General features: G+C 43.9%; 1 protein-coding gene and 1 long non-coding RNA gene across 2 annotated transcripts in view; one reads left to right on the top strand and one right to left on the bottom strand.

Annotated features, from left to right (window-relative positions):
* Positions 1–22,400, top strand: part of LOC137465603 (uncharacterized) — a 605,328-nt gene that overhangs the window by 205,095 nt on the left and 377,833 nt on the right. The window lies entirely within an intron of this gene.
* The window catches only part of LOC137465579 (uncharacterized), an 85,165-nt gene continuing 65,705 nt past the window's right edge, over positions 2,941–22,400 (bottom strand). Inside the window, 2 exon segments of the mRNA XM_068177652.1 lie at positions 2,941–3,079; positions 3,748–4,114. Of these exon segments, the coding sequence (XP_068033753.1) occupies positions 2,941–3,079; positions 3,748–4,114 (506 nt within the window).

Raw genomic sequence — 22,400 nt, 5'->3', positions numbered from 1 at the left:
CACAGTTAACAACTTATAATGTGCTAAGGCTCCTCCCATAGCTCGATTTCCCGGGCATTTTTTCTCAGGCATCCAGACATCTGCCCCACCAGCAAGTGGGGGGTCGCTTGCAGCCTGATTGTGGAAGCTTTCTCTCCCCTGATTGGCTGTCAGGCGAAACTTCCCTGGGGACAGGGCTCCCAGCACATGTACAGCCCCTAGAGCAATTTTTCACCTTATGTATATGTTGAGGCATAAATAAAAATTGAATTGGTCCATCTCACCACCCTGTGACTCAACACTGTTCATAATGACAGAGGCAGGAGAGAAGAAGAAGACAGAGAGAGAAAAAGGGTAGGGGTATCTAACAACTTGGATTTCTTAACATACTGTACTGGTTTAGCACGGCCTGTTTTTTGGTAGCAGGAGGGCCACAATGATAGCTCCTGTGAGAAGATGCTGGATGCTTCCCACCATGTCTGTCAGAGCCAATGGCTGATGGCTCTGAAGATGGACATGCTGCTGGCCAAAGCTGGGCCAATGAGAGAGGTTGGTAACGCCTCTGTGATGACATATTTAAGAAGAAAATAAAAACAAAGTCATAGGTTTTGCTTCTAGTCAGAGAAGAGGAGGAAGTGAAAACATGTGAGGGAAAACAACATGTCGGCACCAAGATCAGTGGAGAAGGAGGGGGAGGAAGTGCTCCAGGCACCAGAGCTGAGATGTCTCTGCAGGCCGTGGTGAAGACCATGGTGAAGCAGGTTGTCCCCCTGCAGCCCGTGGGTGCACGGGGGACGCATGGAGTTCCACTTGCAACCCATGGGGGAGGTTCCCATGCTGGAGAGGGTGGATGCCTGGAGGAAGCTGTGATCCAGTGGAAGACCTTGTGGAGATAGGGGGTCCCTGCTTCCAGGCTGGAGCAGCCTTTCCTTGGAAGACTACATCCCATGGAAAGAGAGCCCCACATTGCAGTGGTTTTAGGAGGAGTGTCTGCCCGTGGGGGGAGTTCACGTTGCAGCAGGTGCAGTATGGACGCTGCTCGTGAGAGTGGAGCCACACTGGAGAAGTTCACTGAGAACTGTCTCCTTTGGGCGGGACCCCACAGTCTCACAGGGGAAGGACTTCTCTCCCAGAGCAGTGGAAGAAAATCTCAGTGATGAACTGACCAAAACCCCCACACTGTCTCCCTGCACTGTTGGTGGGAAGGGGGGAGAGGCTGGGGGGGAGAAACGGTGTTTTAAGGGCTTATTTTACTTCTCATCATCCTCCTCTGATTCTGTTAGTAATAGATTCACTTTGCAACTTAAGTTAGGCCTGCTTTGCCCTTTAAATATTTCTCCCAGTCCTTATTTCACTCACTAAGCCTTTGTTAATTTTTTTTCCCTTTTTCCCTCCTCTGCCCAGCTGTAGCAGGGGAGGGTGAGCAAGCTACTCTCGTGGGTGCCTGGTGTTGGGCCAGCGTCAAACCACAACACGTATTTAATATTGTGTAACAACAGACCTATACAATTTACAGATAAATTCAATGTTCTGCATAGTAATTTTGGAAGTCTGCTGGACTTGTGGGCTAAGTTCTAACTTTAATCTCATTAATTTGCAAAAAGAAGGGATTCTGACTTTGCGCTTTAGTTCAGTGTGCTGTTTCACCAAGCCTCCCATAGTCCTTGTCCTTCTCTTAGATGTAGTGTAGGCTCTTCTAAGGGATGTCTCTGAAGCTTGACTAGACATTCCTCTCAGGCTGAAATGCATTGTAATTTTTTCTTATAACAGGCCAGCCTTGGGCATGAGCCCCTAGGTACAAGTCTTTTTCCCCAGTGTGGCTTTGTTTCACATGCAGCCACTTCAGGAGGCATCACCAGTTCTCAGTTACTGCCTCCTGGTTTAATGGGACAAGTCTGGTCAGTTCATCTACTCTGTTGTTCCATTTGGCCACTGTATCATCCCCTGTTTGATGAGCAGTTATCCATGCTACTGCAAAGTCACCTCTCTTAGCAAATGCTAACAAGTTCTGCCACTTCTCTTCCTGCCAAACAGGTGTTCCATTTATCTCCTACTCATTCTGTTCCCAGAACAGAAGCCATTCAGTGCAGGCCTTAAAGACAGCAAAGGAATCAGTATAGATGAAGACATGAGAGAAGGACAGATATTCATGTTTGAAAATGCTCCATACAGCTAGCAGTTCTCTGACCTGGGCACCACCTTCACCCTCGGTGACAAGTTGTTGCTTAGTATTGGCCTGTAAGGCAACTGCCCGATACTTCCATACCTTGCCTTCTCACTTAGCAGAGACATCAGTTTTGCAAGTGTGGGGAGAAGGGTGGTGCAATTTTTCCTATGGGAGAGAGAGGTATGCCACTCTCCTGATCTGAGGTGCTCTGTTCCTTAATAGTTAGAAATTTAGTGGTCTCTTCTGTCACTTTGAAAATGTCACAGTAGTGTTCTATTTGTGCATACCACTTCCTAACTGAAGCTCTTTGGGCTACCCTGTCAGGGCGAGGTGTTCCTGTTAAAACTGGCCTTATCACCTTAAATGGTCCCCTCAGCATGTGAGGGCAAATAAAACTTATTCTGCCAAAAGAAATAAAACACCATCTCTGGAAACAGTAAGCACACCAACAGTATTGCAACAAATATACTTCAACAAATACACTGTACCACAGCAGTGCTCTCCTCAAGGGGTACCCTATTTTAATTAATATGGTTCCCCTGTCCACTCCAAGATTTTTTAGTGGATTCTGTTTCATAGGAATACATAAGAATTTGAGGGAGGTAAAGAGTTATTCTCTGAGTATCTCCCCTGCAATTCCTCCAGCAGCAGTTTCTCTTTATTCTGCTGTAGCTAGAAAATCCCTAAGGTGGTAATTTTTCATCTTAAGTTTCCTAATCCAGCCTCCATCACCCCTTCCACCAAAGCTGGATGAGGCTTTCAATTTCCCTGTGTGTGACTTCTCTGGTGCACTCTCATCCCCTCTCAGATCTATTAAAGGAGAGTGCATCTGGCCTTATGTCATACTTTTCTCCTCTTCGTTTCCCAGACATCCTGTCTGGCCACTCTGACACTACCTGTTGTGGTTGGTTTGTGGAGAGACCGTCCATTAGTCTGTTCTGGCTTGTAAGATAAGCATGTATTCTATTTGCCATAGGTTGGAGGTGGGCAGTTTTCTTATCTCTTCCAAGAACAATGCCTCCCTCTGGGGAGATATCTTCTGTTAATGGGCCATTGAATGACTCACTGCATGACTGATAAAGTTACATCATCCCATTGTGAGATGCTCCACCCTGAGGGAGGAGCCAAGCATCCCTACCTGCCTAAAATCAGCATTTTTTGAGACATGAACTCAGCCTCTTTGCTGGATTCCCAAAGAAGCAGCTTCTTCTCCACTGGATTCCCAGAGGAAGACCAGGCCCATCTACTCTATCACCAGACCTTCAGAGAAAACTACACCCTTCTACAGGACCACCGCTTCAGCAGCATTTCATCTGCCACTCCAGGAGGAGCAGCCACCAATTAACTGGACTATCACCAACACCATGACTCCTCAGGGTGTCAGGTTTCTGACTTCATCAGTAGTTTTGTTTGTACTAATTACATTTTCATTATTATTATTTTTTTTCCTAGTAAAGAACTGTTATTCCCATATCTTTGCCTGAGACCCTTTTTATTTTGACATTGTGGTAATTCTGAGGGAGGGGGGTTTACCTTTTCCATTTCACGGGAGACTCTAGCCTTCCTTCACAGACTCCTGTCTTTTCAAACCAAGACATAGCCTCTTTGGGATTCCCTTCTGCCAACCTTGGGACCAAATTGCCTGTCTCATGAGTGGATCCTTCTGCCTACCCTGGTGGGAACGGGGAGGAATCTTAGGGGATCTTTTCAGATTTAATTGTGTATGTCTCACCTCACGAGTCTCTGGTTTGCTAACTACTGGCTTAACTGGACTGTACTTTCCCCCAAAATTATTCAATTCCTGAGCTAACTCTCCCCAGGTCCATACTTTGCCTCCCTGGGCAGTGGCATCTCTTGCAGGGAAGGAGGTGGTACTGTCCAAGGCAGCAGCAACTCTCTCAAGTGGGGCCAAAGCCTGTATTTTCCCTTGTAATTGTATTGCCATTGGTTTCAGAGAATCGGGGAGCCCTCGTATTGGAGAGGTCGTATGATCAGCATCTACTCTCAACATCATGGGCGATTCTTGTAAAGGGGTTAGCTTATGCTCATATATCATTTGAATGCATGCTCCCTTTTGAATACTTACTACTAATTCCTCTGTGGTGCTTTCTATGGCTAGAGGGTTGCCTCTCTTCGAGGGGTTTAAACTTCCAGCCCAGAAGACTGCTATCTGGGTTAGGGACTGTGAGAAATGATCCCTCACTTTAAAATTTTAAAAGGTTTATTAAACCTTAACAAATACAACAAAGAACTGAATAAGGAAAAAAGGGCAGCGCTGGGAACGTGACCGTCTGCCACAAGTTCGTCCACAAAATGGCTGCTCTGCCTTTTATACCCCTGGTGTTGCATCAGCCAACCCTGGTCCCTTCCAAAGCCTGCCAGTTAACTCTTCTTCACTGTCCATTGGTAAAGACCTTTTTCTTGCAACTTGATTGGAGGTCAGGTGTTGTCATGCCACGTCTCCTAGTAACAAGCTTTCCCTATTCCCAACTGCTCCATGCAAGGGGCACATGTACATGCCCTCGCTCCACATGTCCCTGACAACCCTGACAATCAAGGCTGTCCAGTGGCAACAAAACAGAGGGGGGAAGGGGACTATGAGGAGAACAGAGGGTGTCCAAACAACAAACTACAATAACATAACCATACATCAACAAAAATTCTCATCACATACACACAATATTAATCTCTTGATTGTGAGAGACCATCTGTGGCAAGAACATTTCTCTCTCTCTCAGGATTTTTATAAAGGTGTACAGAGGGAAATGAAAGAGAAAACAATTTCAATTTCTGCTCCTTGTTTTTCTCTTGTGGAATGTGTTTGGAGAATTGTTTATCTGGAGTGAACGCTTGGTTGGATCATGGTGGATTGTTTGGGCCTGATGGCCAATCGGATCCACCTGTGTCTGGACTCTGGAGAGAGGGTCACAAGTCGTTAGTTAGTTAGATATGATAGTTAGAGAAAGTAGCATGTAGTTTTTAGTATCCTCTTTCATATAGTATATTAATGTATCATAGCATAATTATAATAAAGAAATCATTCAGCCTTCTGAACTAAGTCAGACATCATCATTCTTCCCATTGGGTTCACTGGCATCTACAACAAGTGGTGACGCCGAACTGTGGAGACCCAGGGCACCGGGAATATTTCTCTGTCTGCTCTGGGGTGTCCTGACCCCTAGGGGAGCACTGACTTTGACCCTCATTCATGGAGAAAACTTCCAAAGCCTCAAGGTAAACTAGAAACCACAAAAGTGTGAAATAGATTGTAGAGATTGTAGACAGTAGTGTAGTATGTCACATGGGTGAGAAATTTAGGTTTTAGGATTTTTAGTATTTTATAGATGGGTTCAAGATGGAGGATATAGGGTGTTCTCTTGAGTTCCTTTCTTCTTTCTTCTTCCTCTTTCTTCTTGGGTTTAGGCGGCGTCTTGTAATTGGGTAGAAAAATCTGCATTGCGGGTCTTTAGGGGTCAATTATTGGGTTAGAAAGGAAAATAATTTAGGTGTCACTTCTTAATTGGGTAGGTTAGTTTTTGATTAGACTTAAAAGGCCTTGTAACAAGAGATTGTTAGCCATTTTTGTGCTCTTTTTCCTGCACTCGGAGTCTGGTGCGGACAATGTGCTGAAGTTTTGATAAGATAACAATAAACAGAAGCTGAAGACCGAAAAAGTCCAATGCGTCTCTCGTTCCTGACACAGAACTGCTCCAGGAGGGTCTCCTCTGCCAGAGGAGCCCCCAGGGAGTTGCCCAACGTGAGGCCAGCAAGCTCACACCAAACGTTGGATGAAGAACCAGAACCTGGATCAGTCCACGGCCATGATTTCACACAGGAAAGGAGGTGAACCCTCTTGAAAAGGCATGTCCGACATCCCTGCGAGGGATATGGGAGGTAAGACGCCGTGGGAACCCTCTCTATAGGACCAGGTGCAGCCCTGAGCAGTTGCTGTAATCGGATGCCTCTGCCTGCCTTTGAAAAGGTATTGGTTTTCTGATTATAATACTGCCCTGACCTGGGGTGGACTTTAACTTTGGGAAGAGATGTCTGCAGCTCTGAGCTGTGGCAAACACATTTCTCTCTCTCTCAGGATTTTTATAAAGGTGCACAGAGAGAAGTGAAAGAGAAAACAGTTTCTATTTCTGCTCCTTGTTTTTCTCTTGTGGAATGTGTTTGGAGAATTGTTTACCTAGAGCGAATGCCTGGTTGGATCACAGTGGATTGTTTGGGCCTGATGGCCAATCGGATCCACCTGAGTCTGGACTCTGGAGAACAGGGTCACGAGTTGGGAGGGAGTTAAGATAGTTAGAGAGAGTAGCATGTAGTTTTTAGTATCCTCTTTTATATAGTATATTAATGTATCATAGCATAATTATAATAAAGAAATCATTCAGCCTTCTGAAATAAGTCAGACATCATCATTCTTCCCATTGGGTTCGCCGACATCTACAACACTGAGCACTGGTTTTTATTGTGTAGATGGCCTTATATTTGCCGTCTGGAGAGATTTGGCTCAGAACTATGGAATTTATGTCCCCGATGATGATTTATTGGAGTTTCTTGAATATGCAGACAGTCGTGTTTTTTTTCATGGATCTGTTTTTTTCCCTGAATCCAGAGGCTTGTAGATCCTTGTATTTCCTCATCAGGCAAAGCATCAGGCGAAATTCCCGAGCAGTTCGATATATGAGAGCTTATTTAGAGCTTCTTCCAATAGTCCAGAAATGGACCCCTTTTCCAATAGTCCAGGTATCGACCCCAGTGAGCACGTCTGTACCGGGCGGGGGGGGGGGGGGGGGAGGGGCAGAGCCTTTGTCTGTGGCTCAGAGGTTTTCTTCTGCTTCTGCGCAGAAGGAGGCTTTTTCACCGCCTCCTCCTCCACCTCCTCCACCTGCAGCGTGTGAGCCCCACCTCCACGTCCCTTCGGAGGGTGCAGGGCTGCTCTCGGCAGAAGTGGAGATGCCGCTCCCCCCTCCCTCCGCCCGCCGGTTCCCCCGCCTGCAGCCGTGCCGCCTCCTCTGCTCCATTCAGCTCTGCAGCGGCTTCGCTCTGCCCCCCGCTGCCTTCGGAAGCCAGCCCCCCTGCGCCGCCACCAGCATCGGTCGTGAAGCCCACCTCACCGCCCGCACCGACGCCTGCGCCGGCCCCCGCGCCGGCCCCGCCGCTTCCAGCTGCCCCGTCGCCTCCCGTGGCTTTCGTCGGGTCTCCAGGCGACACGGCGAGCGACAGCAGCGAGCAGCAGCAGTCTGGCTCTGCGCTGGAGCGGCCCCTGCCGCCTCCAATCAGCCCGGGGTCCCCTCCCAGCCTGTTCCCTGGTGCTGGCGCTGTTCGGCAGCTCTTTGCAGCTGCCGCGAAAGTGGAAGTTATGAAGTTTAGTGCCTTTCTGGGGAACAGTGTTTTTCTTGGTCCAATTCTTGCTTGGGTGGGGGATTCTCGCCGGAGCTAGGGGCCCCTCGCCCCTCCCGCTCGCGTTTGAGGGGCGGGGGGGATGAGTTCTGGGAATACTGCCGCAGGTCTTGTGGCCGGAGGAAATAGGGGGGGGGGGGGGGGGGTGGTGGAGCTGCGTGCCGGCCCTGCCGTGCCGCGGATCCTGAGAATCAACATTTCTCTGGGGAAAACACCTTCTCTGTTGAACCCTGGGGCAGTTCTTGTGTCATGTTCTTGTTTGAGGGGCGGGAACCACAGCCAGGCACGGTGCGGGATGAACAAAATGCTAGAGGAATTGCCGTGACATTGGCCGCATGGTGGGGGCGGGCTGTGAAGATGAAGACCCCGCCCCGCCAGCCAGGCTGGGGCCGCTTGGTCCAGCCCCCCGGCCGGAGGGCCCCGTGCCCCCCACGGCCGGGTTTGGGACCTTGGCTCCGCCCGCATGGACCGGGGCCGGCAGCTGTGCAGGGTCTTAAAGCCTGCTACTTGCTGGGCATTCTGATTCCAAGATTAAAAAAAAAAAAAAAAAAAAAAAAAAATTGAAATTTGATTTGCCAAAAAGCAAGGCTTGACCCACCCCCTACCACACATGCACAGACATTTCAAAATGTCTCACAACATCAGTCTTTCCAGTCTCTGACGAATGGGATGCAGATTCTTTTTCTAGCAGTGTCCCTGTGATGGATCTCATTCTCCATTACCTGGAAGTTCATGCAGTTCTCCAAACTGCTAAAAAATGTGAGTGGATCTCAAATCTCCCCTTACACAGTCCAGTAATAATATTTTTCATCCACTTCGTTTTCACTGCAGCACAGCTGCCCTGGACACCAGCTGCAAGTCTTGTTTTCTTTATTGGAAACTGAGACAAAAGGAAAAATAATTTTTCCAAGTCACAAACCTACTTTGTGACCAAGTTAAAAATAGATGAGAACATGTCCTATCTCCTGTCTTACCTGCAGGACAGCCTCACATTTAAAGACCGTCTATGCCTGTCATCAGCCTCATTTGGGAAACTTCACTGTTGGGTTGCTAAGTCAAATCTAGTGGGTTCCTGTCTGGACACATTTTATATGACAGCATGGAGAGACCAAGCAAAGGTATTTAATGTAACCCCTGTGTCAAGTACTGAAGACTTTGATTATGTTAAAACCTAGGAGACTTGGGAGACATTTCTTCTTTGGCCCAAACCCAGCAGAATATAGTTTTGCATAAAAAGAAAGGGACAACACCAGCTGATGTGATGGGAGACGGCACAAGGTGGAGAACATGCCATGAAAAGACTGTCTGAATCCAGCTAGTGTCTCATTGACATTTCTGCATGTGTATATCCCCATTCATAAAATGGAAAGATTAGTAATTCTTTATCTTGCAGAGATCAAAGAAGCTAAATAAATTACTCCTTGTGAATCTAATTGAGATTCCCAGATGAGTACTGTTTGAAACATTTTAATTCTTCTTATTTCCCTTGAGGTTTGTCTCCATTTAATTAGTTTGCTCTATCTGCAAACAGGTATGTTTCCTCAAGCTCTTTGGAGGCATTCCTCATGAGACTGGTCCATGCAGAGCTGTGTGGCATAAGGAAGCACTGCCAATCAAGGCTGAACTCTCTTCCAGCTCTTCTACCTCACCCCAAACTCATGCTCATGTCCTTGTATGGCTGTACTCTTCAAAAAATCACTTTTATTCAAATGAACAGAAACAACTTAAGGAAACCAGCTCTATAACAAATTTATGCACCATTATATATCACTATGGTGAATTATACTTGTATGTGTGCAGTGGAATCAAGGCCAGAGATGTATTATGTTCATTCCAGGGAGGGAAAAGATTTTCCAACTGTTACGTGTGGTTGTAGGTTGGAGACAGAAATCATGACTCGAGTTGTCTTGATCATGAGACAAACAGGGAGGGTTTATTATGGAAGCTTCGTTATATAGGGGGTTTGAAACTCCCAGGTTTAAACAGCTGATTGGTCTGAACACCACTCAGCTCTTTGACCAGTGAGATGTCTGCAGCTTAGGATGGAACATGACTGGGTGAAGTCCCTGTTTGGGTTTGAAAGTATCCTAACATTCTTCACCCAGGGACCATAGCCGGAGTAATTGCTGTAATGGTTTTGGTTCGTCAATTTGAGATTTTATTAATTTTGAGAATTCCTGGTTAATGTACCAATGAGTGTGGTAGGTTCAGTGCTGGTCAATCACTAGTGTACTCACTTCCTGCTGTGAGATAGGATTAGGAGAAAGGCAAAGCAGGCTTAAAACCTTAAAAGGGTATAAAGAAAATTTTATTAACAGTAACTAAAAGAAAAAAAAGTAGTAGGAATCAAAATAAACCCTTCAGAATACTTCTCCTCCCCCCACAACCTTTTCTTTTCTACTGATAATGTAAAGAAACAAAACCTAAAATTTCCAGTCAGTTTACCATCTTTAAAATAGTCATTCTTCAGTTTCACGTAGGGAGAGAAGTTTCTCTTGTTAATGTTATGAAGACTTTTCCACAAGAGGGAAAAACAGTTCTCTTGTGGTTCTCAATATCTTCACTGTGAAAAACGCCATTCACTTGTGTTGAAATTTCAGAAGTTTAATAGTAATGAAAATAGCAATAAAAATTAAGACAATAGGAATTTGGACAATCAATGTTAGGACAATAAAAGACAATAAAAAGCCAAGAATTACGGATGTCGGGGCGCTTTTGCTCTGCCACAAAAGCACACCTTGCTAACAAAGGATTACCCCTTAAAAGCAATAGCCTGTTGCATATTCATATATCTCATATATGATTCAAATAATCCTATTCAAACTAAGGGTGTTTCTGCTTAATTTCAACTCCCCCCCTCATCTTGTAAATCAATCGTGTTGGTCCCTCAAAGTCTGAGTCTTCCCGATAAGGAGGCAATAATTATTTTCTTGGGATTTTGGTGTCTTGTTGCTGTTATCTCTGTGCAAAGAATTTCTTAATTATCTTATCCATTCCTTGAGCTAGTTACAAAAAGTATCTTACATCACATAGTTTCTATTTTAATATTATGCTATATCCTAAAAACTATATCTACCACACTACTTAAAAGAGATTAATACAGCATAATTTCCCAACATAACACATATAGTATTCCCTTTAATATTTGTGAAGAGCCTATCATATAATATGCATTTTTCACATTCACCGATAACAGCTGCCCAGGGAATTCTGCCATCGTGAAGTCTCTCCCATTTTTCATAAGCCTTCCCACAGCTTGTTGATGGGTTATGTCGACTTATGGGGTATTGTTTTAAAAATGAGCTGTTCAAAGGCAAAAGTTCTCATTATCTATTTCTAAAATCATCTTCATCCCTGGGAACAGTGATCTTCTTCTCCTGGGGGTACAGAATTACTCTTCTTTCTCTCGTTCTCTGTTCAAACTTCTCATGGGATTGTAATATATGTTATGGAATAATTCGTGCTTATGTAAAATATATATATGTAATAAATGATGCTTGTACAAAAAATTCTTCAAGTATTAAATCACAAGCCGCTTCCAGGGAAAGGTTGCAAAACCACAGATGGCAGCAAGCAGAAAGACCTCATTTACGAAGGAAAAAGCGTGGCTCTGTGCGGAGATGGGCTCCTTCCTGGGCCGTCTAGGAGACACCCAGAGATGAATACACGGGAGATATCTATGATCAAGATAGTCAGAGCCGTCAGGAGCATCGTCAGGAACACGCATCTCACTGCAAGGTTCAGGTAACTCAACACTAGCATTCATCGGTTCCCAGAAACAGCTTTGTCCAGCTCAGCACAGAGAAAAGGAGACCCATGAATATGTGAAGCAAAGGAAGAAGACTAGGAGAACCTCTGCCTCAGGCGAAAAAAAAGTGTATAAAAACTGACTGGACAGAGACAGCATCCATGAACAGAGGAGATCCAATGCTGTAGAGGTTGGACCTGTGTTCACCCAGCACCGATCCCGGGTTTGGCACTGCTTTTTTGATTGTGGCTATCTACAACTGAACCTCGATCACAAATTAAAACCTATTTTATTAATTATTAATTCGACTTGATCATTTTTGCCTATAACAATCTTGGTGACTGATTTGCGGTGAAAAATCAAGACCCCACAATTCTAATAAAGATTTGTAGGGAATGGTATGTTTTTTATTAAAGCGCTGGGCGCAAGCAGGGATTTCCCTTCAAAGGGCATGCGCAACACTTGAGGATTCCCGATCCTTTTTTATTATGCTGTACCAATTTACATATACATAGAATCTCAAAATAGGTTCATGCATATTCATTCTGCTGATTTTGCAGTTGGCCCTTTGTACAGAGAACTCTCTAATCCCTTTGTCCATTTCTTGCAGACTTAGCTTTGGGGTTTTTTTTCTTAGTTTCAGAGTTCAAGGGGCCTCTCTTATCTCTTCACCTTGGAGATTACATTGTTTCTCCTTGTCTGGGATGGTTTTACAAGCACAGCATAGTTAACAGACTAAACAGCATATTTTACCTATGTTAGCGAGCTACTACACAGCACATTTCACCAAAATCCAAATGGATTTTCTACCCTGTTAAATTTTACTCTGTTTCATTCCCCCCCTTTCCTACATATAAGTAAATTCTTTTACTTAATGCAAATCTCTACAATTAGAAGTGTCCCTTAATGCTTTGCCATGTACATTTGATAAGGAGGTTAACACAGCTACTTGCTGCAGTATTCTCCAATTCCAGATTAGCAATATGAAGGATAATCCTAAACTTACTCCAACTAATATCAATAAAACTACAATGGGGTGACGCAACTTATTAAAAATCCCATTTGCAGTTGGTGACCATCCAAAGATTACATCCCACCAGTGATGATCTGCATTCTGGTTTATTCTTTGCAGAATTCTGGTTATTTCTTTGGTATCATGATGGACAGTAACTAGGGTTTTTTCTCCGCTTTTTTGGATTTCCTTCAAAATCTCTAATAGGTCTTGGTGTTCAGTTAATTGTTTTACTAATGAGAGGTCCATTCCAATAGGAGTGGGTGATAGTTTATGATACATTGTGTAACTGGTTTTAATCAGCTGGTAGGATGTCACTGGGGCCAAATACGAAAAATCTCACCCAATAATCTTAACAAAATTGCAAATACAAAAATTAGAATGATTTCTACTAGACAAAATAAAATCCCTATTATTGATTTTTACAATATCACAAGCAGTTCTCAAGCATACACAACCTTTACCAGTATATACAAGCACAGTTTCCTGGTCAGTGACTGGATGAATTTCAAAGTGGCAAATACCTTGTTCAGTGTCAAGACACACATCTTGAGCATTAATGCTATTGCCTTCACAAATGAATCCTAGTTGTTCCCTAGTAACACAAGATTCTAATTTTACTGTTTGCCATTTTTCATTCACCTTTCGTGCCCACACCCTATGTTTTGAGGGGTAGAGCACTGTTTTTTTATGATTTAATCCTAGTGTGATGATGGGATGAACCACATAAACAGTGGCATTGTGTATGGTAAGCACAAAGGCAGTGGCCACATTAGAAGCAGGATCATAGGTAAAATTTACCATTGTCCACCAGGACTGAAACTTTCTTTCAAAATCAATCACATTATCCCCGACAATCTTTCGAATTTCAGCTGGAAAATCACCTTCACTCCCTTCCCGTATGAGCAGAGCTGCTGTTGCCTGCATCCATAACTGTGCTTGTATACAGCTGAAGGCTAAGGACACATTACCTTGAACTGCACTAAGTGCTTCTATTATTAACTTGTGGTCTTGGTCCCCGGCCTTTTCCCACTTTGGCAGTACTTTTGAAATCTGCCACTGGCTAGTTCCTAATGCCAATAGAGATGACTGTAAAGGCTGTTTCAATTTTATTAAACTACTTGTTGCAGTAGCCAGCTTGAATCAATTCCATTTAAAACTCCTAATCCTGTCCCTAATACCCCAGTTAGATCCCTTTTTATTTTCCTCCTGAGGTGTATTTGTCTTTGTAACCACATTGCCCAGCCCTCAAAGGATGTTCTTAGGAAAGTGGAGCAGGCTGGCTGGATTTCTGAGATGTTAATTTGCATTAGCAATTCAACACGTTTGAGAGACCACTCTGGATTGAACAACAAAACAAAAACCTATTTTATTAATTATTAATTCGACTTGATAATTTTTACCTATAACAAGATCACAGCTACTTTAACATCTGCTTACTTTAACATGGAGGCCTTTGCTTGACATCAATTTGAACCCTTCATCTCCTCATAGTTTTATGCATTACAGGGAAAAAGAGTCTTTTTTCCATAGCTTATAAGAGGATTTCAGCTCCAAAATCATGGCATTTTCTCATCCCTTTTATCTGGGACTTAACTTTTTCCTCACTGATCATGATGTCTTCATGCTGTTCTTTTACATGCTTGCATCTTGTTCCTTTCTCTCACTTGCGGGAGGATTGAAACACTGAAAGAGTAAACATGGGACCTTCAAATGGTCACCTGACCCACTGGTAACTTGTAGGGAGAGCTGTGGCTGGAGCTGTCAGGATCAGCTTCATGATTGGTCTTTGGTTTTCTCTGCATTCAATTCCAGCCGCAGGGCCACTCTGTGTGGCTGCAGGACTGTCTCTGGTTTCAGCCGCGCTGGGGGGAGGGGACCTGACACAGCCACGGCCAGCCCTGCTCCGGTCAGGGTTCTGCAGCCTCCTCTACTTTCCTGCCTTGCAACTTTTGGGGCCCAGTCCGGTCTGAACAGGGCTCGGTGTCCCCCGAACCCCCTGGAGAGGGGCCTAGCCTGCTGCGGTAGAGCATGCCCATCCCAGCCTGGGACAGGGCCCAGCGGGCCGAGGGCATGTTACCTTCTTACCGGCCGGGAAAGTAAGAGGAAGTTCCCAGGTTTCTTTTGTCTTTTAACATGTGTCTTTCACAGAGGTGTGTCCAGCTTCTCGCTGTTTCAACAAACTAGCAGTTGCACAAAAATCTTTTGTATCACTTCCCTAAATTCTTCCCATGTTAAACTATAACACTTGCCCAGCCACAGACTAGCTGTGCTGTGCCATCCAACCACATTTAAATGTCTCTAGGTTTGGCCATTATCCTCTTGTGTTAAACATTAAGTAAATTCTCATGCAATGTTGAGACAGAGTAAAAATTTAACTGGGTAGATTTAGATTTAGGTGAAATGTGCCTCTTTGAGCTTGCTAACAGAAGTAAAATATGCTGTTTAGTCTGGTAACTGCAGCACTAGCAAAACTTCCCCAGCTAAGGAGAAAGAATGCAAATTTCCAAGCTAAAGAGATAAGAGACTCCTCGGACCTTGAAACAGACAGCACAGAGTGACCCAGGAGTTCTCTCTGTACTTTCTGACAAAAACTGAGTAAAAGTGTAGCTAGCTGTAAGTGTAACGTGAAATCAGAATAATGAATATGCATGAACCAATTGTGAAATTCTATGAATATGTAAATTAGCTAGAGTAATAAAAAAGGATTGGGAGTTTTCAGGGGCACGAATGTCCTGTGAAGGGAAAAGATCCCTCAGATGTGTCCAGCACTGAATAAACATACCGTCCGTACAATCTTTATAGGAATTGTGGGGTCTTGATTTTTCACCGCAATTCATTGTGTACCAGTCATGTATTGTTTTAGTTTTTGTTTACAAGTGCTGTTGAGCTCAGTAATTTTGAGTTAGCTCAATATTTTCAAAAAAGTCAATAAAAGCTGCAGTTGTCATTACTGAAGATTCACTTGTCAAACACCTCTAGAGACCTACTAAATGGTGCTAGATTTAAACCAAAACAACCGTTTAAGATTATGTAAGAGCTAGAGGAAGTATATAATTTTATTTATGAATGTGGAACTCTGTCTATTTGTTATTTCCTCAGTCTGGGCTGGTGTGTTTTGTCTTTTTTTTTCCTTTCATAAATAAGCAACAATCAACATTGAGGCCTTCAAATAGTGAGTTTTAAGGATTGTGAAACACCATAAATTTTGCTGGAAGTTTCATCTGAGGGAAGCTGTGTCAGTATGAGTTTGAAAGCTCAGACAAGTAGATAAAAATAATCAAGTCAGTGTGTCCAAAAAGCCTGTGCAACTTAGACTGGAGCTGTTGCTTGTTTACTTTTCTTGTGCATAAAGCTTAGAGGATATGGATTCAGTGCTGGGTAAATGGTTTTAAGCCAGCTGAGGTAATTTGCAGTGCTCACCTCTGTTACGATGGGAATATAGAGGTGTAGGCATTTCTGTTTACTTACCAAGTCAGTAAAAACTCAGTCTGTGTGTTCAATGTAATTAATTTTAATGTTGTGATTTTATGTTCCTGTAATCCTGGAACTCTCCTTCAAAATCCATTTTTACCAAGGCAAATATATTTTCCCTTAAGTTAACTGGGGCATTCCTTTTTTACATCCCTGAATGAATAGGAGGCTAAATTCTGTAGAAGAATTTCTGAGAGAAAGAGGTCACAATCTGGATGTTCATGGTTTATATGTTTAGAGTGAAGGTTGAGCTACCCCAGCCTAGGCTTCAGATGTGGGCCTCGGTGAGGCCTTAAAGCCTGTGGCGCAGTTAAGAATAAGTTTGTGGCGCGATCAGAAATTATGTTATGGTATAACCGAGTATACTGAGCTATCTAGGTGTGAATTAGTATAGGTCTGCAGGGTGAAACTTTAGCCACCTTAAGACAGGAACAAACAATGTTTGCTTGCCAATGAGAGTGTGCTCACGATTGTAAACTATCTGGAAGTATATAGAAATTACTGTCTGTAAACAATAAAGGGAGAACGTATGATTAGCCACATTGGTTTGGATCTGCGTTTGTTCCTGTCCAGCTCACCTCTTTATTATTGGTCCCTGTTTTACGTGGCACCCGTGAACAGGGAAAGGAAGACTCTGAAGAGTTTCAAAAAGTCGTTCAATTAATAACAACTGTCACTTCTATGATAGTTGACTTGAAACGGCCCCCAAATCATTTGCAGGAGGGAGCGACGGGGGGCTCAGATCCCAAATCGCTTTTAAAAGCGTTGGGGATTGGAATGCCGGAGCACTGAAGCCTCCTGAGAAAGGTCTCCAGATAGTTCTTGCTTTTTCGCAACTGGGGACCGCGATAGCCTCTGGAGTTCACGCATTGCCCACGCACAGAGGTAGAATAGCTGCCCGGTGGAGGTGGACGAGCTGGAGCGGGGTGGCTGGAGCAGTGTCGCGGCTGTGTCGTTTGGAAAATACGGAGTGGTTGGAAGGTAAGCCGTGAGCCGAGACAGTGAAAGGCAGTCAGAATGGATAATGATTGGGATGCGGCTTTGCAACTTCTGGTTTTTATCCTTTCAAAGAGAGGGGAAAAACTAAAGGACACTGATTCAGAGCAATTAGCCCTATGGGCGAGAGATAAGGGCAAATTACAGAAGCCCTCACTCCTCTTTAGTGAGACAGAATGGCAAGAAATAGGGCAACTGCTCTGGAATTCGGCTGCGACAGCGGGACAGCAGAAGCCACAAAACAGACAATAGAGGTACAGCCCGCAGCAGCTCGTGTTGCCCAACACTGTCCGCTCCCCTCGAATTCTGACACAGATGAATCAGATTCAAACCCTCCCAATTTTAATAATTGTAACAGGAGGTGATCACAACATAAAACACCAAAAAGAAATACTTTACAGCAAAAAATAGCCCAGCTTGCCAATCTCTCAGCTCAGCCAACTCAATTAGAGGACTCTTCCTCTGAGCAACAATTGACATTACCAGCTGTTTTACACAATCCAACGCTATCCCGGTGGGCTTCAGTGGTGAAAAATGCTATTTTAGATGGGGACTGGGACGCTGCCAAATCATTGGCCTGTCCTGTCATTGTAAGAGAGCAGAATGCTACCTGGGAACCCCATGAATGGAAAATTCTTCAGTCAGCCAAACAGACAGTCACCAATTATGGTATCAGATCAGAGGCTGCAAGGAACATAATTCAGTACCTATTTACTGCAGATATTCTTAGCCCTGCTCATTCATCTAGCATTGCATCCCTGTTATTAACTCCATCACAGTTTCTTATGTTTGAAAGGGAATGGAGAAGGCTGGCCACTGAGGAAGCCAACAAACATGCAGTTGTGGGAGATCCTTTGTATGGAATTCAGCCAGATATGCTGACCGGGTATGGACCATATGAAACAAACAGAGTACAACTCACTTACCCAATTGAAATGCATCAATTATCACAGCAAATAGCACAGCAGGCCTTGCTTTCAGTACCTGATAAGAAAAAGCCAGCACCTTATGCAACCATAAAGCAAGGAACCACAGAACCATATGGACAGTTCATTGATAGATTGTCAGCTGCTTTAAAAGACGCACCTGATGTGCCAGCAGATGTTCGAGATAATTTGTTTCGCTCGCTTGCTTTTGAAAATGCTAACTCACACATGAGAACTCTTTTAGCCGCCCTTCCTCAAGGCTGTCCAGTCGACGAGATGCTTGTCAGAGCCACAAGGGCAGAGCAAAGCAATCAAACTGAAGCATTCACTGCAGCCATTCAAGATGCCATGCAACAGCAAGGACACAGCATTGCAGCTGCTTTGTCAAAGAATTACCGAGGATGATCTACAACCATTTCTGCCGTGGCTCCATGGCATTGATGCCAACAGCACTCGAGTTTGTACCCCTGAACAACAAAGAGCTTTGATTTGAGTTTCAAAAAAAAAAAAAAAATTTTTGAAACCTGGTTCAAGTTGTCACTGTTTCCCCCCAACAGTGATGCCTGCCCACTTGCCATTGTTTTTCAAAGGCAAGAGGAAAAGGGGGAGTCCCAACCTGTTTCAGCAACGATTCTGCATGAATGGGTGTTTTTACCTGTTCAATGCGAAAGCCATCAACCGACAATTTCAGATCCCCCTGAATGGTGCTCAAGGGATTGTCCGTGCCTTCCCTCAATGTAGTCATTATGGGCCTGGCCTTGGACTGGGCATGAATCCAAGGGGTCTGAAAGCTTTAGAATTGTGGCAGATGGATGTCACTCATGTTCCAGAGTTTGGTAGGCTGAAATATGTCCATGTCACTGCAGATACCTACTCAAAGTTTATTTGGGCAACAGCACAGACAGGGGAAAAAGCTCTCCATGTGAAAAGGCATTTATTTGCCTGCTTTGCAGTTATGGGTGTACCTGTAGAAAATAAGACTGACAATGCTCCATCCTATGTCAGTCAACAAATTGCCACATTTATGCAGAAGTGGGGGGTGAAACATACCACAGGGATCCCTCACTCCTCTACAGGTCAAGCTATTGTGGAGAGAGCAAATCATACCCTGAAAGAATATCTAGCCAAACAAAAGCAGAATGATGAGATTGATGTATCTAATAGATTGTTGAAAAATTGTTTACCCTAAATTACTTGTGTTTAGCAGAAGGTAGAGAAGAACCTGCGGTGGTGATACACCATCAAGCAGTGAAAGAGGGAAGACCACAAGCAATCCCAGGACTTTATGTGTATCACAAGGACATGCAAACAGGTGAATGGCAACGGCCAAGTCCTGTGTTGTTTAATGGTAGAGGTTATATGTGTGTTTCAACAGGTACTGGTCCAGTTTGGGTACCGAGCAAATTTATCCGTGCATGTCCACAGGCAGAGATTACAGCCAACTGTGATAACAACGCTGATGACAACGATTTACCTGGAACATCCCACTACAAGTCCAGTTCTGATGAAAATTAATTTTTTAGAGTATTAGAAATTAAATTAGATAATTATCAGTATAATATTAAGTCTAGTATAAGTATAGTTTGTGTTTAGAAGTAAGCTTGCTTCTTCCATGTTACACAGAGTAATCAAAAATGGGAAAAATATGTGGTGGGTCACAGTGTTTTTGGTAAGTGGTGTCTTTGTAACTAAAGTATCTGGAATCCTTGATGTCGACAAGAGACAAAACATGTGGGTCACGTGGGCCAATCAAATGGGGCAGGATTCATTCTGCCTGTCTTTAAACACACCATCTAGTCCTTTTCGTACTTGTTTAATTGGAGTTCCACTGGGTTTCATGGCAGAATTCAAAAATTGGACCCAAGCCAAAATAGACCCTAAAGATTTTCTGGGAGGGCAAGCTGCTGCAGTTGTGCAAAATCTTAAATTTATTAGTATCCCACCTCAAGAATTCGATCTTTTGGGCTCTGTCCCAGGAAATTACTGTTTGATATTTTTACCTCATGCAATGAAACCAACACAAAAATGACATCAGCCACATGATGGCAACACTTGGTTGTCTCCCAGATACCAATTGTATTATAACTATTCAGAATATTGTAATAATCAGATGCAATCCGTGATACCATCAAAAGGTGTGGCAAGAAAACTAGCACCAGGGAACTTTCCTCATTTGTGGGGATCGAACCTGGTCTGCAGTGCCTCACAAAGCTATGGGAGGCCCATGTTACCTTGGTAAATTAACTCTGTTTGCTCCCACCATCCATCAAGTTATAGGTTTGCCCCAGAAGCCTCGACGAACCAAACAAAGTCCTCTCCAACTAGAACCCCATTGTAATGACCATGTGTCACTTTGGGGGCGCGCCTCTGTAGTAATATCTTCAATTTTTGCCCCCGGGGTGGCGGCAGCACAAGCTCTCACACAATTAAGATCCCTGGCCTGCTGGACCTCAGAGCAAATTAATACCACATCTAACATGTTAAGTGATCTTGCCACTGACGTGAATGACGTTCGTCATGCAGTTCTGCAAAACAGAGCTGCCATTGATTTCCTTCTTGTAGCACAAGGACATGGGTGTGAAGAATTTGAAGGTATGTGCTGCATGAATTTGTCTGACCACTCTCAATCAATCTATAGACAATTAACACAACTGAGGGACAATATGAAGAAAATTGTTGTAACCTCTCCGTTTACTGACTGGCTCAATTCTTTAGGTTGCTCTGGGTGGTTCATGGAATTAGTTCGTTTTGGTATTATAATTTTTATTACTATTATACTTAGTCTTTATACCGTGCATATTACAATGTGTACGAAAGGTAACTAGCCACGCCTTCGAATCAGTCTGGGTAGCTCAAAAGGAAAAAGGGGGAATTGTAGAGCAATTTCTGAGAGAAATGGGTCACGATCTGGATGTGCGTGATTTATATGTTTAAAGTGAAGGTTGAGCTACCCCAGCCTAGGCCTCAGATGTGGGCCTCAGAGGCCTGAAAGCCTGTGGCGCAGTTAAGAATAAGTTTGTGGCGCGATCAGAAATTATGTTATGGTATAACTGAGTATACTGAGCTATCTAGGTGTGAATTAGTATAGGTCTGCAGGGTGAAACTTTAGCCACCTTAAGACAGGAACAAACAATGTTTGCTTGCCAATGAGAGTGTGCTCACGATTGTAAACTATCTGGAAGTATATAGAAATTACTGTCTGTAAACAATAAAGGGAGAACGTATGATTAGCCACATTGGTTTGGATCTGTGCTTGTTCCTGTCCAGCTCACCTTTTTATTTTTGGCCCCTGTTTCAGGGGTCTCACAAGAGCAGAGTAGAAGGGGCAGAATCACCTCCCTTGACCTTATGGTCACGCTACTTTTGCCACATCCCAGGATGCAATTGTCTTTCTGGGCTGTGAGTGCACACTGCCAGGTCATGTTGAGTTTCTCATCCACAAATACCCTCAAGTCTTTCTCCCCAGGGCTGCTCTCATTCCATTCTCTGCCAAGCCTGTACTTGTGCTTGGGATTGCCCTGACCCAGATGCAGGACCTTGTGTTTGGTTTTGTTGAACTTCATGAGGTTTGCAGAGTCCCACCTCTCAAACCTGTCAAGGTCCCTCTGGATGCCATTCCTTCCCTCCAGTGTGTTGAGTGCACCACACAGCTTGGTGTTGTTGGCAAACTCTCTGAGGGGTGCACTCGATCCCACTGTCCATGTCACCAACAAAAACAAAGATGTTAAAATGTGCTGGTCCCAATACTGGCCCCTCAGGAACACTTGTCACTGCTCTTCACTTGGACATCAAGCTATTGACTGCAACTCTTTGAGTGTAACCATGCAGCTAATATTTTATCCATAGAGTAGTCCATTGGTCAAATCCATGGATCTCCAGTTTAGAGACAAGGATGTCATACAGGACAGTGTCAAATGCATTGCACAAGTCCAGGTACACAATGTCTGTTGCCCTTCCATCACCCATCAGTGCTGTTGCCCTATTGTACAAGGCCACTAAATTTGTTAGGCATGATTTGCCTTTAGTGAAGCCATGTTGGTTGTCACAAATCACCTCATTATTTTCCACATGCCTTAGCAAAATTTAGAGGAGGAGATTTAGAGGAGGAGGATCTGTTCTATGACTTTTCCAGGCACTGAGGTGAGACTGAAAAGCCTGTAGTTCCCTGGGTCTTCCTAATTTCCCTTTTTAAAAATGAGGGTTATGTTTCCCTTTTTCCAGTCAGTGGGAACTTCACTAGGACTGCCATAACTTTCCAATATGATGGATAGTGGCTTAGCCACTGTGTCCTGTAGTGAGGGTACAAAGTGCTGTACAGTTACGGGGTGAGTGTTTGTACAATCTGGCCCATAAAAGTTACCATTGTAGCTTTACAAAGTGCCATTATTTTTAAATACAATTATATTCATCAAAAGAGCTGTTTGGGCCCTTTAAAAACTTTTAGGAGTACAAATCAAAACTGCTAAAAAGAGATCCAAAACTGTTATTTTGGCTCCCCTTAGACTAAATGTTCTTCATATTTACCACTAAGTCTTCTGCCACACCTGGAGAAGAGACCAAGCTAGCATGACTGTTCACAGAATCACAGTCACAGAATTTTAAGGGTTGGAAGGGACCACTAGAGATCATCTAGTCCCAACCCCCCTGCCAAGGCAGGGTATACTAGTTTGAAAGCAAACCATGTGAGAGACT

The sequence above is a fragment of the Anomalospiza imberbis genome, assembly GCF_031753505.1.
Source record: "Anomalospiza imberbis isolate Cuckoo-Finch-1a 21T00152 chromosome W unlocalized genomic scaffold, ASM3175350v1 scaffold_31, whole genome shotgun sequence".
NCBI classification, from domain to species: Eukaryota; Metazoa; Chordata; class Aves; order Passeriformes; family Viduidae; genus Anomalospiza; species Anomalospiza imberbis.
The sequence above is the reverse complement of the archived record's forward strand: the minus strand, read 5'-3'. Positions and strand labels throughout refer to the sequence as shown.